The 18619-nt window shown below is 43.2% G+C and overlaps 1 protein-coding gene across 1 annotated transcript in view; it reads right to left on the bottom strand.

Annotated features, from left to right (window-relative positions):
- The window catches only part of CAPZB (capping protein (actin filament) muscle Z-line, beta), a 201109-nt gene that overhangs the window by 36716 nt on the left and 145774 nt on the right, over positions 1-18619 (bottom strand). The window contains exon 4 of the mRNA XM_006883585.1: positions 11406-11519. Coding sequence (XP_006883647.1) covers positions 11406-11519 — 114 coding nt within the window. The remainder of the gene's footprint in view (positions 1-11405; positions 11520-18619) is intronic.

Raw genomic sequence — 18619 nt, 5'->3', positions numbered from 1 at the left:
CCCATGATACATCTTCAAGGATATGAACATGTACAGCCAAGCACAATCAATAAGAGTGCATCTAAATTCCAAAATCAATCTCCATAATAGTCTATGTGTTTCCTACTGCCAAAGGGGCCCTTTAGAGTAGTGAGAGAAGATCTTCACCCTGAAACCCACAGCGTCCCTTTTCAGCAGGAAGTAGCTAAGAGAATACGCCATCCCCTTTTCCTTATGACTCAGGGTGAAGTCTCTCTCAGGGAGGAGTGATAGGGAATGGCAAAGGACACACTGACAAAGAAGATTAATCAGAACTGGCTTTGACAAGCACTGTGGCATTTGGACAAGAACAAACTGGGAGGAGGGTAGAGAGAATAGTGCAACAATGAATGAATGGAAACCCAAAATCTCTGTAAATGTTTATGAAAATTAATAAAATATAGGAAAAAAAAAAGAGTAGCAATTGAAAAAGATCTAAAAGTCACTGTGGTTATGTGCCGTCAAGTCGCCTGTGACCCACAGTGACCCTCTAGCTCTGAGGCCTGCCCTATCCTGAGCCAGTCTCATTGATTCTGACACATCTACCTCCACTGCCCCAGTTACTTTATCAATCCACATCATCTACGATCTTCCTCTCTCATGCTGTCCCTCCACCCTTCCGAGCATGATGTCCTTCTCCAAGGACCAGTCTCTCCTAGCCATGTACCCAAAGTATGTGAGATGGAGCTTTAAAATCCTAGCCTCCACAGAGAAACTTGGTTTCACCCTCACCCAGACAGACCTATTTGTATTCTTGGCAGCCCATGGTATGTTCAAGACTCTTCTCCAACATCACAATTTGAAGGTATCAATTCTTTTCCTATCATCCTTAGTCACTGTCCAGTTCTCTGAGGAATAGCAAGTAATAGCAAAGATCCTGGCCTGGATTAGGCACACCTTAGTCTCTAGACTAGCAACTGAAAAGATGTGAAACTCACTACCAGAGCAGGACAGCAAACAGGACTTAACTCCCCATGAAAGCTAAGGGGGCTTCTCTCAACTGCTCTCCCAGTTCAATTAATACACACTGAGGGAAACTTAGGTTTTCCCATTAACTGCTCCTAGAACTTTCACACAAACCCAAGACTGTGGCAAGTCAGAGTTCCATAGCAGATAAGGCGGGTCTGCAGAAGCCTGTGTACACATGGCTGCAGATAAAAGTCATGTTGAAACGCAAATATGCAAATTACACTGTTGACAAGCTGGAGGCCAGTCAACTTTCTGGAGCACAAGCAGCAGTGGCGGGGAGTCTCTGGAGACCCTCTTTTCTGGGAAGAGGTGCTAACTCTTGTCTAACCAAATGATCCCTCCACTTGTTATCCAGCCGCAGAAAACGTTCCTGAATATTACTTTAGAATTAACTCTGTTCAGTGTATTCACCCACCTCCTGGAGGGATTCTGATTCCTGAAGATGAAATGGGCTTAGGACGGCTCTTCCTGAGGCAGAAAACACTGGATAAACTTACACAACAGCTCTCACTTGGCCAGACTAAAGGAAGAAGCTCCAGCATCTTAGCCAGTGTGTCAGGATCATTCTATGCCTGGCCTTTCCAACTCAGCCTACAAACTGCTTATGGTGGAATTTCTTAAATTGTACACCAGAACTCTTGTATTCCTAAACCCTTCCTACATACTCAGAATAAAATCCATAGCCTGGGCCTGGCAATCCAACAGTCCTGGAACCAGGCAATGTCTTCCCCACCCTGGAGACTCTGACATGCTTCAAACACTGCCTTTTCCACCTCTTCCCAATGCCATCCTCAGGTTCAAGGACTCATTAGGAGGATTCAGCAGAGGAGTATTCACAAATATGATTTATTGCAGTGAAAAGATATAAAGCACAATCTGGAAAGAGAAAGGACCCAGGGTGAAGTCTGGAGATGCAAACTCTCAGGGTCCTCTCCCAGCAGTCACAGCACATGCTCTAAATTCCTCAGCACCAAGCAGAGACAACACACACGAAAATGCTGTCTCCAGTGATGTCCACTAGAGAAACCGAGCCCAGGGCTGTTAGCAGGAACTGGTCACGTAAGCGTTCTTGGCCCAACACGTACCAAACCTCCAGACTCCCAGAAGGAAAGCAGCTTTTCATCCTAAGCCATACTGTTTGCAATACAAGTTAAGGCAGAGCGAACCAGTTACAGTGGTTAGAACTCCTCGGAAATTTAAATTTCTCGGACTCCAGCCAAGTGCCAACCTTGCAAACAGGCCTAAACAGGCCCTCACTCAGGAGAACAGTCCCCTTATGTCACCTTTTTTCTGTACTATGACCCATACAATTAACCCACATAGCCTTCCCTTGCCAGCCTTTTCAAAATTATTCCCTCACTGCTCTTCGCAATCTCAAAAACCCACTATGAGTCAATTCTGCCTTCTAGCAACAGGACAGAGTGGAACTGTCCTACAGGTTTTCACGACTGTAAATCTTTATGGCAGTAGACTACTGAGTCCTGTGGACCAGGCAGCGAGCTCCAAATGAGTATTCAGCGTAATGTCTAATCTGCTACACCATCAGGGCTCCTTTGTCACCTTAGTACCTAGTTTTTGCTCTTTCACAGCACTTACCACAACACTTGCACATACCTGCAAATATTCTGTTTGCTTGTTTCTGTATGTACCTCTTGACCACATGCACTAAAGCAAGAGGGTAGGGGCAGGGAATGACTTTTATACTGTGTGTTCCAGCAAATATGTGTTAAATGATGGTGAGCTTCCAGAAAGGGAACTACCAGTGTCTTCATCTCTTCTGCCTGCAGACAGAAGAGGGAGACTGACTAGGAATGATTATCTCACTGTAGGCTGTGACCAGAACCCATAACCAGAATTCTAATGCATCACATGGTCTGCTAATGCCATTAAGTCTGTTACTACAGAGTTCACCAGATTTGCCATGAAAACAACTCCATACTAACCCTCATAAATTCACAGAATGAAGAAGTCCACATAGGCAACAACTATAAAATGAAAATAACCATTACATCAGTAGCTTGGAATAACAGCATGGTGCCAGTGAGAGTCATTCAGTATATTTCCCCAGTCCGGTGAACTAACAGGGCTGCTATTTTGGCAGATGTGGTGTCAGGGGTTTACTGTTAAAAGTGGCTTTCCTAGTCACTGACTTTGCCAGTGATCGGGTTGCTTCTGCTGTGTACTACTGAGTGGGAATCAACTCACAGCTGACCCCCGGTGGGTTTTCAGAAGCATTAATTGCATGGGATGAGACTGTTCATCTTTTTCCTGCACAGCTGTAGGTGGACTCAAACCACATACCTATGAGCTGGCAACATAACTCTTTTTTTTTTTATTATTATTAAATTTTATAGTTTCAATGAACATTCACAGGGATTCTGGGCTTTCACTCCTTCATTGCCGCACCATTCTCTCCACCCTCCTCCCCAGTTTGTTCTTCTTCCCCGCCATCCGAATGTCTGTTTTAATTATCCAATTGCCACAGTGCTTGTCAAAGTCAGTTCTGATTAATCTCCTTTGTCGGTGTGTCCTTTGCCATTCCCTATCACTCCTCCCTGAGAGAGACTTCACCCTGATTCATAAGGAAAAGGGGATGGCGTATTCTCTTAGCTACTTCCTGCTGAAAAGGGATGCTGTGGGTTTCAGGGTGAAGATCTTCTCTCACTACTCTAAAGGGCCCCTTTGGCAGTAGGAAACACATAGACTATTAGGCAACATAACTCTTAACTAGGCCTCCAGGGCTCCCTCTATTGATGGGTGGGATCATACAAACTGGGTGTATTAGTCTATCCACAGGGGATTGACTAGTCTTACCATCCCTCTAGGTTTGTTTGTTTTAAAATTTTTTTTATTATTTTATGTGTGTATACTGTCAAATCGGATCTGATTGGTACAGGAGGAGATTGCCCCTCCTTCTCCAGCAAAGCATCTGGTAGATTTGAACCATGTACCTCTGGGATTGCAGTGCAGCTTCTTGCCACTAGGCCACCAGAGCTCCCTTAATCCCTCTGGTTTAAAATGAGAAGATTCAGTGGTGGAATTTGGGAATCTCAACACCAAAAGGAAGAGGAAGCAGGATGTGTCCTCTGGGGCCAGAGATTCCTGAGCCAGCCAGCCAGATCTACACAAGAGCAACAGCAACATCAGCAGAGAACCAGAAACCAACATGGGATAGAGCTGACTTGAGACTGCTGCCCCAAGGAGCCAGATCCAGAGGTCTTCAACCCAAGCTTGCTGGAGGAACTGACAGAACTTTGTAACACTGTCTTAGGCCAAAGGGCCTGCAACCACGTTTAAGAAGCTGTCTGGACTGAGACACTGCATCTAATTGCCAATTTTAATTACAGTCTGTTAACTTCCCTAACCCTGTGACCATGAGCACGGTTCTATAAAGTCTGTGTAGCCACTGTAGTGGATTTTGGACCCAAAAGAGTAATAAGATTGGTGCTGGAGTTAGTAGAAGTAGGTGAAGGAGAGTGGGAGGACGTGTCTGACCTTGTAAGAATTAGTTTTGTACTGTGAATGTTGTTGATGGAGACAGTTTCCCTTTGTGGAGTTGGTAGAAGTCACATTTGGCTGTCTTCTTGCTGCCTACACTCATTTTACAATAGAGTAGGCAAACAAAGGCTCAGAAAGGTTGCCTTAATTGCCCAACATTATTCAGTAAGGGAAAGACAGAGAATCAAATCAAGTCTCTTTCAGAATCAATGACCTCTTGATTTTGCATCCTAGTTGCAGTGTGGATTATAGACTTTGAAAGGTGTCTGTGCCTCCTGCCTAGGAGGCTTCCAGCTCTGTCATACTGATAAAACCCAGAGATTCTGTACTTCACTATCTCTACTGTAATAGAAAATTTCTCTGTCATTTTACATTCCCTGTACTATTCCTAACAACACTGTAATACTGAAATTTTAGGGTCTGTCGTCAAGCCTAGAGGAATGAGTAGTCCTTTGGAGCCCAGGGTCCAAGGAGATACCTGTTAGGAAGATGGTTAGGGACATACAGTTTCAAGGACCTAAGAAACAAAAGGCAACATACTTTTTTGTCACACCAAACTGGATGTCCCCTTCTTTGTAGAACAGTGTTACTTCAATGTCATCTGAAGAAAAGAATAAAATGTGGAAGGAAGGACTAGATGCAATTGTACTTCAGAATGACCAGACAGGAGAGGAGTCTGTGGAGGTGGAGTGGGAAGGCTTGCCTGCAAGCACATTGGTCACTTAGGCAAAGTCCAGTGAGCTTCCAGTACTGTCAAAGGGACGCCAACCTTATTTCACTCTGTTAGATTTCTAGACAAGAAGGGCTGATTAGAAAAGCTAATTAAAGCTTTTGAAGATTATCTCAGACCCGAAGCAAAGAAGAACACAAAATGCCTTCCCGTCATACTCTTCCACCCTCCAGCCTCTGGCCTTCATTAAGCTTTGATTTCAATCAATTGCACACCCACTAAAATTAACTTATAAGGCCAATAAATTGCAACCGCATGTTTGAAGGTATTATCTGCTCCAAGCCAAGACTCACTGAGCATGGGGCAAGTTGTCTGGCACAGATGGGAGTAATCATCTTTGGAAGAAAGCAGTGCCAGCCCCCTCGGTTAGAACATCTGGTCCTGGTAAAGCCTGGGCCGACAGAGGCAACACCGAGACCTAACGTAAAAGCTGCAGTAGGGAAGGTTTCTCATCCTCTCTGAGAACCTGAGCAATCAAAGTGCTGATTTTAGGGGTACATTCTGCAAACTGGTAGCTCACACTACCAGTATGCCATTTCTCTGGCAGCTGCGTGTTCTTAGACTACCTTGGAGACACCACGTCTAAGTCTCTCCAAGAAAGATGGATCACTTAGGTCAAGTGATAAGGTTTTGTGACCGATGAGTTATACTAAGGTTAGGCTTGAACAAGCAGTCAACCCTGTCAAAAAAGAATGTTAAGTGATCCCATGTGCCAGCCACCCAAGAGTTTGGATTTCTGCTACATTTTCGTATTCCCCAGGTGTTAAGGTATTGGGATGATGAATCCTGTCCTGAGCCACTTCCATGAATTAGGGATAGAAGACTATCTCTTTTTTTGGAAGACTATCTTGAGGGTTTGGTAGAGAAGAATGACAAGTAGACAAGATATTGAGATCAGGGAAGGAGGGTTTGGGAAGAAAAGTGATGAAATTTAAGATCAGATAATAACCTTGCCCAGCCCCAGCAAAATGTCTGTCATCCCCATGCATTTCTAGCAAATTCTTTTAATCTGAAAATAGTGGTTTGGATAGTGCTATCAGCACCTGCTTTAAAGTTATTCTCTCGGGGAGAGAACTATTGTCACATTCTTTTCCGTCACTGACTTTTGAAGGCAGAAAGGCAATCTACAAATGCAGGAGGAGCCTAGGAGGAGTGGAGGAGGGTGGGAAGAGATGTAACAGCAAGGTAATGCAGTACAAAAGGTAAGCAAAGAAAAGGACCTTAAAGAGAACCAGAACCCTACAAAATACAACTCATCCCTCCAGACTTCTAGTCACCTTTTGTCTACCTTGGGGACAGAGCCACACTCTCAATATATAAATGAGAGAAGCCATGCATAAGACAGGTGATGAGGATGTCACATTGCTACACTTACTATGGAGTTGCAACCCAGAAAGGCCTGCTGGTGAGCCCTTCTTCTGATCCCAGTTTCAGCACTCTGACTACACCAAATCCACTTGCAAATGATTCATTCTAATTCCCAGCAAAGTCAAAGCCTTTACAGACCCAGGCTCAAAGCCCAGAGCCTGAGGACAGAATCAAAGTCTTTGCTTCAAGATGCTAATGAAGATAATTTTATCTCTTATAGATGCAGAGAGGAGACTCTATTGCATGCAAGAACTACTTCTCTAGAAAGGAATGGATCTTACATTAAGATGCCTTGCACAGATTATGTTTTAGTTCTAAGTGTGCACATACATGTGAATGTATCTTTCACCAGTGTCTTTCAGGTAATTAACCCAAGAACATTAGGAGGGTTTGGGCCTGTAACAAGTGAATGGAGAGAACCAAGCAGCTCTGCTCATTACATGAACTGTAGCGGGTATAAAGGTTGTGTTTTTCTATTTGGAAGATTCATCCCCACAATCTTTTCGCATGAGCCAATTGAGAGGTAAGGTAGGTATAATGGGCATGGTGGTTGTTACTAGATGTCTCTGAGTTGGCCAAAGACTCACAGGAACTGCAAAAATTACAGAGCAAAACACTACCCCATCCTGTCCCCTCCTCATGACTAACTACAGAGCTTTCACTGGCTGAGTTTTGGAAATAGATTATCAGATTTTCTTCCTCCTTCCTGTCTTGAAGCTTTGCTCAAACTCAAACTGGTTTAGCCTCAAAGCCACACAGAAGCCTCCACTGGCAAATAGCAGATGCATAAGGGGTGCACCACCCAGGACGCAAACCCACATTTCCTGAATAGGAGGCAAGAATTCTATTACTGATTCCACCAGAAGCCTCTTTTCTCATTCAATCTCTAACACTTCAGAAGGTAATAGAAAGGTGGGTAATAGCGTGAACAGTTTAATGTGGTCTTCCCAATATAAACTGAGAAACCTTTCCATCCCCTGTCCATAAAATAGGAAAAAAGCCCACTTTCACAATTGTGCCATAAGAGTTCTAATGAGGTCAAATCTGAGTAGTCAAGAGGAGCAGAAATTAAGTATGGTCCTAATCCATGATTCACTAAGATCTAATAATTCAGAAATATTTGGGGTCATTAGAAACTAAAGATATGATCACCTGGGTGATGGGTCTGCCCTGCTCTCAAGATGGTAACTTTCTCTATTATGCTTTTTTTTTCTGGAAAGTATATACATTTGTTTGGGACTCTTGGGTATCTTGCCTCACACCTGTGATGCAGATTATCTTCCAGCATCTCATGCAGTAGCTCTTGGAGTGACTGAAACCAGCACATGTAAGACAGTGCTGGGTGGAATGCCTCCTGTCACTAAATGACATTTGCCTGAGCTCATTTATAGGCATGAAGTAAACACAAATACTGACAGGTCAGAGGCTCTACAGAAGATCTCTGTAGTTTTGGTCACCGGAGATAAAATGAGTCTTTCTGCAGGCACGCATCTATCTGGTTTGGATAAAAATGAAGAATAAAGGGGAAGGCATATCTAACTGTCCTGTTTAAGGTAGAGAAAAAGCCTCTAAGCACCTGGATGACTCCCTTCTGTCCCAGACTACAGGGAAGCTAATGTAAGTCTTTCTCGGTCACTGACGTGGCTACTGACAGCCTTACAAGGCACTGTGAGAATGAGAACTTACTGAGGTGAGAAATGTACCATGGTGTTCTGGTTTCATAATTTTTAGATCAGAAATGGGCTGGTCACCATGTGTGGTCCAGCTGGGAAAATGTTCCTCACATATGGTCTCAGGGAGGAGTTCCACAGTACATTGTGATAACACTGACTGGTACAAAATGGGAAGCTGCAGTGCCTAAACAACAGCACCTAACCACCATCCCTCCCGTGCTTCCTGAGGCTCTGCCCTATGTGAAAAACCTGGCTTTCCGGTGCCTCTCACTCTCAGGAGAATGAAGGGATTTCCTGGCCCTGCCTTTCTCCACGGACACCATCTAGAGACCCTGTGTTCTCCCCTCTCTTTCTTTCCTATTTTAAGCTACCTGCTGCTGCGAAGGGCATTCTCCAGGCATGGGAAGGCACCATTACAAACGTTTAATGATTCTCAGGGTACGGAGTTGTCCCACTCAACTAACCACTAAGGAGTTGGCTCTTCAGTCACTTAGACCTGTTGTAGGAAGTCACAGTGCCACCCATCTCTCAATCCCCTTGTAGTTGAGTTCACCTTCAGAAAAAAGGTAAAGTTAAAGGTATATGGAAGTAAGTCATTAGCACTAAAAGTTCCTCAAGAAGGTATATTAACGTAGAAAGGGCTGTGCTTGAACTTTTCTGAGACACAGTAAAAGGCTGGACAGAATTTGAATTCCACTTCTTGCTGTTTTCTACTTGTACCAATCTCTGTAAGAAGACTCTGAGCCTCAGTGTCATTATCTGTTTGTTGAATGAGAGAACTTTCACTTTCTAGAACGTTACTACTGTGCAAATTTAATGACTGTTTAGAGAAGTGTTTAATGGTAATACTAGGAGACCCTTGCTATCATTGTGGTTAAGCATTCAGCTTCTAACTAAAAGGCTGATAGTTCGAATCCACCAGCCATTCTGTGGGGGAAAGAGGTAGCAGTCTACTTCTGTAAAGATTCCAGGCTTAGAAAACCTATGGGCAGTTCTATTCTGTCTTAGAGGGTTGTTAGGAGTCAGAATTGATTCAGTGGCAATGGGCTTAACTCTGGTTAATAATTTTGAGGAAACACTTATGGTAACAAGCGAAAAGACTATGCATGTGTTGTTACGTGTCTTCAAATGAGCTGGAAGGAAGAGAAAAGTCAGAGACAAAGTGTATTCTTCCTTGGGTATGGTCTTAAGTGGTTGTAGGAGACAACTATTTTTGAATCAGCTTATTAAGGCAGTAATGATCAAAATGTTTAAGTCTATAAAAAATCTGAACTTCCTCAAAGCTCAACATGTTGTCCATTAGCAAAAACACTGAATGCAGCATTTAAGAGAAGAAAGGAATGATGCCAAGTAAGATCTCTCAGTTTTAGAAGATGACAAAATAGGCCTGCTCTTCTGGTGAGTAAAATATTCAGATAATATTTAAAATATTACCTATAAAGGGGAAATATATATATAAATAAATCAAAAGGAAAAAATTATCTTCCTAAAAGGTTCTTGCAAGGATTAAAGAGAATTTACGTAGCTGGTAGCGACTGGTGCACAACATGGTGGATATAATAAAATACAAGTAAAAATGACTGAAATGGCACATGCTTGGTTATACGTATTTAACTACAGAATTTTTTATTTTAAAAAAAGGCTTATAAAATATTGGTACATTATAGGTACTTAAAATAAATAAAGATTACAGTTTTTTTTTATTGTTGTTAATAACTTTTAAGTATTACACTGTGATAGACAGAGGTCATTTATTCACCATTTCCTTAGGGAAAAAGAGAATTTTCTTATTAAATCTATTATATTAAATTGGCTATGAAAAAAAAATCATTCAGTTTGCAAAGTGGAGACCTGAAATTTTTATAAGTTTAACAATAACATTTTTTCACAAATGTTTCAGCTGCTTATTATTTCCATTTCTGTGCTTAGCTCAGGAGTGGACTGTGTCAAACTCTGGCCAGTTCCAGACCCAAGAGTGAAAACTGATTTTTAATGAGATGTCAAACAAACAACAAACAACCTATGTAGGCTCCAAAGCCTAAAACGATCTTTACAAAAGACCACTGCTAGATGGGTAAAGACATATGAATTAGCATTGGATAGTTTATAGTTCTACTACATTTTCAGGAAAGAACATAATTTAAACTGATACTCTGTTGGATCAAAATAAAAATACTTCATTAGCTTGTACCAGAGATATAGGAAAAAGGGGCAAAAGAGGACGTGTTTTGGTCAAGGGTGAAGGAAAAATCTGGGAATGGATAATGGTGAAGGTTGTTCAACATGATGAACACAACTAATGTCACTGGATTATACATGTGAGGAATGCTGAAACTGCAATTGTTTTACAGATACACACATACACAAACTATAAAGGAGCAAATAACTTCTCTAGAGTCATTACTTGGCAAAATTGATCAAGTGCTTATCTTTTCTTCTTTTTTTGGTGGTGGAAGGCAACATGAAATGGGATTAGAAACAAAAGATGAGAATGTAAACATACTCAGAAAACACACTTTGTGGAGCTGGAGGCAGGGGCTGAGGCCCTCAACACCTAGAAATTCAACAACTGCTAGCTCAATGAGAGGCTGCCAAGGTTCCACCAAGTGAGGCTCTCAATAGTACTGCCTTGGCCTGGGACAAAGAGCTTTGAGCTCCTGGTCAGAAATGAACTGAGGAGCACATGGCTCAGTGAAAAACTGGGTCCTTTAAGTGATGGAGACATAGGTGTGATTCTGCACTTTGCCTCTGGCCTTGGACAAGCATTGTAATCTTTTCAAGTCCTAATGTCTTCATCTAAAAAATAGGAACTAGGTACTGTTTGTGAGGATTCTGACACACTGTGCCTAACACATGGTACCACATGTCACACACAGTAGGGACGGACCCAGTAGTACTCACTATTACTATGAATCATGATGCTGAGTAACATGCAATTGGGCCTTCATGTAGTAGTGCTCTACTGCTAAGATGTCCCACTACTAAATCAATTATCAAACGTGTGACCAGCATTCTGCTAATGCTGGCTCAGAATTTCAACTAATTAGGTGAGTCAGTAGAAGGATTGGGAGAGATACCTGGCTTGTCACTCTCATTAATGATTTCACTCCTAAACACTGAGAATTAAAGAGTAGAAGGAAGTAACTCACAGGTCTCGATACTGGTCAAAGGCATTGTTGGCTTCCACTTCCAGCTTCCTGAGCCGAGCAGATGGCATGGCTCCATCTTCCAGTGGAGGGTCATACTTATTACTCCATGGTGACCTAGAGAGAAGAGATAAGAGAACATGGGTTATTCTAGGGAGACATGGCTGGGAACAAGAGTCCCAGGCCCGGATGTCTAAAATGTCAAAAGTAATTTTCTTTTTTTGGCTGAGTAGTGTACTTTATTGATGGTACATGACAAGATGGGCTCTTGAAGCCCCTCCCCTTGAGAAAGGGGGATTGGATGGAAACTGTGTCAAGGATGTGAGATTCTCTCAGTGTGTGGGAGGATCGAGTTGGGGCTAGGACTCCCCAGCAGCTAAGGGTCTCTCTCTCTTCTAGTGCTATTGCTGGGGCTGGTGGTCCAAGGGGCTCTTCTTCTTTGGAGGCCATGTGAACCATCAGGTCGACCACTCAGTTGCTGTAATGAAATTCACTGTCATACCAGGAAATGAGTTTGACAAAGTGGTCATTCAGGGCAATGCCAGCCCCAGCATCAAAGGTGGAAGAGTGAGTGTCACTACTAAAGTCACAGGAGACAACCTGGTCTTCAGTGTATCCCAGGATGCCCTTGAGGGGCCCTTCTGATGCCTGCTTTACTACTTTCTTGATGTCATCATATTTGGCAGACAGCAGGTCAGGTCTACAACTGACACACTGGGAGTGGGGACATGGAAAGCCATGCTGGTAAGTTTCCAATTCAGTTCGATTACCTTGCCCACGGCCTTGGCAGTGCTAGTAGATGCAGGGATGATGTTCTGGGCAACTCCATGGCCAACACGCCACAGCTTTCCAGAGGGGCCATCCACAGTCTTCTGGGTGGCAGTGATGGCATGGACTGTGGTCATGAGTCCCTCTACAATGCTGAAGTTGTCATGGATGACCTTGGCCAGGGAAGCCAAGTAGTTGGTGGTGCAGGAGGCATTGCTGACAATCTTGAGAGAGCTGTCATACTTTTCATGGTTCACGCCCATCACAAACATGGGGGCATTGGCAGAAGGAGCAGAGATAATTACCCGTTTGGCACCACCCTTCAAGTGAGCTCTAGCCTTCTCCAAGGTTGTGAAGACACCAGTCGACTCCACAACATACTCAGCACCAGCATCACCCCACTTGATGTTGGTGGGATCTCGCTCCTGGAAGATAGTGATAACTTTCCCATTGATGACCAGCTTCCCATTCTCAGCCTTGACAGTGCTGTTGAACTTGCCATGGGTGGAACCATATTGGAACATACAGATCATGTAGTTGAGGTCAATGAAGGGATCACTGATGGCGACAACATTCACTTTGCTAGAGTTAAAAGCAGCCCTGGTGACCAGGCGTCCAATGCGGCCAAATCCATCTACTCCGACTTTCACCATCATGTCTCAGGGATGCGGCTGAGGCTGCACAAGAAGGGAGGGCAATCTGGATCGATGAGGAGCAGAGAGCCCAGAATCATTTTCTAAAGGGACCTTTACGATAAACATGGCTTTCTAGAAGTCTATAAAGCGAGGGTGTCAGAAGCAAGAAGACTCAGGTATAAAGCACAAGTTCCACCTCTCACAAGTAGTGCACTTTCAACAATTGGTTTGACTTTTTTAAGCCTCACTTTCCTTCTATAAAATGCTAACCATTGGAATGCAGTGAGAATCAAAGGCAAAAATTATCAGGTGCCTAGAACAGAGGATGGCACATAGCAAACATTCAATAAACACTAGCTCTTTCACTTTTTTGAATTTTTTTGTTTTCATACTTCACTGATACAAAGATACCTCATCCAATCTTGAACTGCTGGCAGTTCCAGATAACCTTTAACTCCAAAGACCTTACACAAGCAAGCACTAAGGAGGGTGCTGTTAGTTACTGGTAGCAGACACCTTGTGCCACCAGGAAACAGTGATTATAACAGAAAATCCAAGTGGTGAAGTTTTTCAGATGAAAAAAAGGGCAGCTTTTCAAAGACCCAAAGGCTGGCTGTGCACACACATAAATGCTGCTAAGTAATGAGAACCAGCCTCTCTTTTTCCAGCCCAAAGACTTGCTATATTTTTAAAAACACATTTGCCACATCAGGAAAGCATTTAATCACAGAGAAAGAACTGGAAAGGAGGTTACAGAGGGGAAATCTATGCGTTAATTCTTACACAGGTGGGGTTTAGAGGGCTGAGTGTTCAGAGAAAGAAATGGAATTAAAAAGGAGTCAGAAGAATGAAAAGACAATATGGGCTTTCGGCTTGGAGGAGGCCTCGGTGCAACTTTCTTCAGTCGTCCCGCATCCGGGTTCATCCGACACCAGCCGCCTCCGCCATGCCGCCCAAGTTCGACCCCAACGAGATTAAAGTCGTGTACCTGAGGTGTACCGGTGAGGAAGTCGGTGCCACTTCCGCTCTGGCCCCCAAGATCGGCCCCCTGGGTCTGTCTCCAAAAAAGGTTGGTGATGACATTGCCAAGGCCACCGGTGACTGGAAGGGACTAAGGATTACAGTGAAACTGACGATTCAGAACAGACAGGCCCAGATTGAAGTGGTGCCTTCTGCCTTTGCCCTGATCATCAAAGCCCTAAAGGAACCACCCAGAGACAGAAAGAAGCAGAAAAATATTAAGCACAGTGGAAATATCACTTTTGATGAGATTGTTGGCATTGCCCGGCAGATGCGACACCGGTCTTTAGCCAGAGAACTCTCTGGAACTATTAAAGAGATCCTGGGAACTGCCCAATCTGTGGGCTGCAATGTTGATGGCTGTCACCCTCATGACATCATAGAAGACATCAACAGTGGTGCTGTGGAATGCCCAGCTAGCTAAGAAACTACAGATGAAAATATTTCAATAAAGGATTATTTGTTAACCAAAAAAAAAAAAAAAAAAGACAACACAATATGGAAATTCAGAAAAAGTCCTGTGTACCATTTGGGAACAGTATCTCAGTGTTTCCATTGTCTCTTTTCCATCTCTCCTGTTGACAACATATCTTCAGATGGTGAACAAACACATGAAGAAATGTTTAAAATCTCTAGCTCTAAGAGAGACGCAAATCAAAACAACTATGAGATATCACTTCACCCCAGTAACAAGAGCAAAATTCAACAGAACAGCAAACAAATGCTGGTGAGGTTGTGGAGAAACTGCAACCCTTATTCATTATTGGTGGGATTGTAAAATGGTGCAACCACTATGGACGGCAGTATGGTGATTTCTCAAAAAGTTGGAAATAGAAATACCATTTGACCCAGCAAGTCCACTACGGGGAATATACCCTAAAAAAACCTGAACTGCCACCCAAGCAGATATATGCACACTCATGTTTATTGCTGCTTTGTTTACAACAGCAAAGGGATGGAAACAACCCAAGTGTCCATCAACAAATAAATGGATAGAGAAGCTGTGGTATATTCACACAATGGACTAGTCAGCACTGAAAAACAAGGAATTAATGAAATATACAAAATGAGTGACCTTGGAGGATATTATGCTTAGTGAAATATTTCAGTCACAAAAGGACAAATACTGCGTAATGCCACTGTTATAGAACAGGACTGACATCGGGGTTGGGGGAAACTAAGAAAAGAGGGGATAAATAATGTACACTGCATTGAAAGAGATGAGGGAGAGAGCTGGTTAAAAGAAATATACATAGTAAAGTGGACAGGGGGCTGTATAACAATGAAAGAACTTTTTTTCTTCTCAAAGAGAAAAGTGAACTGGGGGGAGGGGGGCAGGGAGGAAAATGTGCAACAAACAATGAATGAATGGAAATCTAAGTTCTCTATAAATGTTCATTAAAATATCAACTAAAAAAAGAAACGTTAGAGTTTAAGCTGACATTAAAGAGAGAAAGATATAATTACCATCTCCTGAACCCCAGCTTTAATGATTGCTGTGTACAATACCTTTTTTCTTAATAATCAACTACAGTTGAGGTAGCAAACCACTCAGAGTGAGGTGGGTGATCTTCTTTGCCATATGCAGAAAGAGAGGCTGGTAGCGCATTTGCAAGACTATAAGGAAATATTCCCTTCTGTCTCTCGCCTAGCAGCCAGCTCTGTGGTCACAATGGACTATGCACATAGCACAAGACTCTGAAAGGCTGAGAAGCCATCTAGCTTGTGAGACAACGTGAAGCCAATGTTGGACATTCACCACCTCATGGAGAGACCTGCCCTTTCCTCAGCACAGGCTGGCACGTCACTTCTCGTCTCTACTGTTGTTGTTTTTATTCCTTGGAACCAACTCACAGATGACCTTTCAGGTTTTCAGAGGCAGTTAAGCACAGAGGAGGAGTCTGCCTGTCTTTCTCTTAGAGAGCAGCTGGCAGATTCAAACTGTGTGCCTTTGGGTTGGCAGCGCAATTCCTTACTCAAACCCCAGAGTAGTGTTATCTAATAGAACTTTTTGTTATGATGGATATGATCTAGATCTATACTGTGCAAAATAGTAGCCATTAGCTTCATAAGATTATTGAGCATTTAAAATGTAGAGAGAGCCATATAGTGCAACTGAGGAACTGAGTTTTAAATTTTACTTCATTTTAATTAAGATATTCATATTTAGAATGGAAGTTCCAAGAGTAAATGGTCTCTACCATAGAGGGTTTTCTTTTTTTTTTTTTTTAAAAATCCCCCACAAATTACCACTGCTGTCAAGCTGATTCCAATTCTGAGCAACTTTCCATCAGGTTTCCAAGTCTGTAAATCTTTATGCGAGAAGACTACCTATCTTCCTCCTGGGGAGTGGCTGGTGGACTCAAATCACTAATCCTTGGATTAACAGCCCAACACACAACACAGAGTGACACCAGGGGATCCTTGGACCACTGGGCTCCCTTGTTAGTGCTCTAAATGCTGACAGACTGACTTACAACAAAGAATGAAGAAGGACCAACAGGGAATACTGCTGATGGCCCTTAAGCCTTGGATGGATGGAGTTCTTTCTTGACATTTATACTGAGTAGATATCTAAGCATAAAAACATGTCAAATTTAAAAAACCTTCCAAAGGTCTCTCATCAGATCCCAGAGCCTAGGGTATCATTGAAAAGTACTGTGGCCATCATCACTTACTAACAAGGCTTGGTACTGCCACTCGCTGGGGGAGTGGGAAAGAATCCAAGAGGGAGAACTTGAATTCCCTTCCTTCACTTTCCACCCTCTCTTTGAGACTCTCTGGCACACTCAAAGGTCTGACCTTGGTTTCCACGGTTAAACAACCATCACCTTCCTCTGAGCCAGGAAGACCTGCCCCAACTGGCTTTCATTTAAAGGTGACCTGATTAGACACAAGAGCCCATCTCTCTTGCAGACTGAGGGCCTGGAATTTTCAAGAAGCCTGTAACTCACATTTCTCCTGGCTCACAGACAACAGCATTTCAAGCTGTTAGTCCTGGAGCCAGGGTAATTGTAGCTGGGGGAAAAAATCATAACATTACCCAGTATATTCTTAGTAGAGGGGCACTCAGAACACATTTAAGAGCTTAAATTGAGGCCATTTGAAAAAAGACAGATGGACAGGAACGCTTAGATTTCTGAAGTCAGGCCTTTCATTTCCCTCAGAGAATGCTTTTTGTTTCAGCTAACAGGTTTCAAACAGTGCTGCTGGCAACGGTCACACCATAAGGATCTTATTTAAGCAAACGATCAAACACGGTTAGGATGGAAATGTGTGGAGAAAATCAGAAGACCTTGAAGTTTTATATCAAGAGAGAGAAAGAGGAAAGAAAAGCTCTCTGCCTCAACACCCCCAGCCCCACTTTCAGCTGCGATCCTGCAGGCCCTTCTGCTCTGTCTCAGAAGTGTGAGTGGGAGCTGGCAGGGTGACCCAGCAGGATTTTGGTATCAGGTCCCTTGGAGAAGCCTGGTCTTGGTATAAATATGGCAATGATCCCAATCTGCCCCCAAGTTCCTGAAGGTTAGCTGCTTTACACAGTGAGCTGGAGTTTTCAGGTAGAAAACTGATGGTGATCAAGTATCAGCCCATGGATCATCTTTTCTCAGGAACCTCAGCACACATGCCTGGTAAGGTCATTTCAGTGGCCTGTCAGACACTCCAATGGACCCCTCTCAGATGGGCTGCTGCTCCACTAGCTTCCCAGGAAGCTCTCAATTGGGTCAACTGCCTGGGGTTCAATATTGGCACAGAACAAGCCCTTCAAGGTTGAACTTCACTTTGAATTAATCTCTGGCTTTCACTGCTCCCTCTGTCTCTTAAAAAAAAATTAGAGCAGCTTCTATTCAGATGACCGGGGTAAATTCTTTATAAGGAAGCGAGCCTGACCTCGTCATGTCTACTTTTAGGTCAAGATTTATTTGGTAAATAAGAGGCAAAGAGTCAACCATGTGCTGAAGAGCCTATGTCCCAGGCACTGCTAGACATGGGTGTCACACCACAGGAACAGAGGTAGCAAAAACCCTTACCCTTGTGCAACTTAAGATGCTAGAGGTACAGGGTTAATGAGTGGGAAGGGGAAAAAAAAAGAAGCAAATCAACAGCAAAATAAATAGCATTTCAAAGAATAATAAAACTAAATAGAAAAAAAAATAATAAAACCGAGAAAGGATGTTGTAAATTAGTGGGTCAGAGAAGGTGAGTAGAGATCTCAAAAGAGGTGAGGAAGCAAGTCACGTGGGTAATTGGGGAACAAATGCAGGCAAGGAGAATAGGAGGCAAAGGCCTGGATGGAGTAGCCTTCTCGGCATATTGAAAGTCAAGGACAGAAGTAGCATGAAACAAGCAAGTGGGAGAGTGGTGGATGAGATCAGACAGTGGAGACAGATCTGTAGAACTCTGAAAGGCGCAGCAAGAACTTTGGCTTTTCCTCCAGGTGAGAGGAGAAGCCTTGGAGTACTCCAGGCCAGGGAGGGACCTCACAGAATGTGCTCTGGCTGCATGTAAGTGGGCCCAAATGACTGCATCTGACATCATCATTCCCAGGGGTGCATGAGTGCCAATGCAATCGCACAACTGGCCCGGGGCAGTATTTAAAAGCAAGATTTCTGTACGTCTAGCTGGGAGCCAAGTTGGCCATAGAACTCTGGCTTGTGTTTGGTAAACAAATATCTCTAGAGCAACAATCTTCTGTGAGTGTAAGAATCACCTGGAGAGCTTGTTAAAATACAAATTCAGGCCCTCCACTGAGCTTCTATTTCTAGGGCAAGTAGATAGGTAGGTGGGTGGTAAAAC

Source organism: Elephantulus edwardii, unplaced genomic scaffold (genome assembly GCF_000299155.1).
Source record: "Elephantulus edwardii isolate Elephantulus edwardi_28Jun2011 unplaced genomic scaffold, EleEdw1.0 scaffold00028, whole genome shotgun sequence".
In the NCBI taxonomy this organism is placed as follows: domain Eukaryota; kingdom Metazoa; phylum Chordata; class Mammalia; order Macroscelidea; family Macroscelididae; genus Elephantulus; species Elephantulus edwardii.
This window is presented reverse-complemented; position numbering and strand designations above follow the sequence as displayed.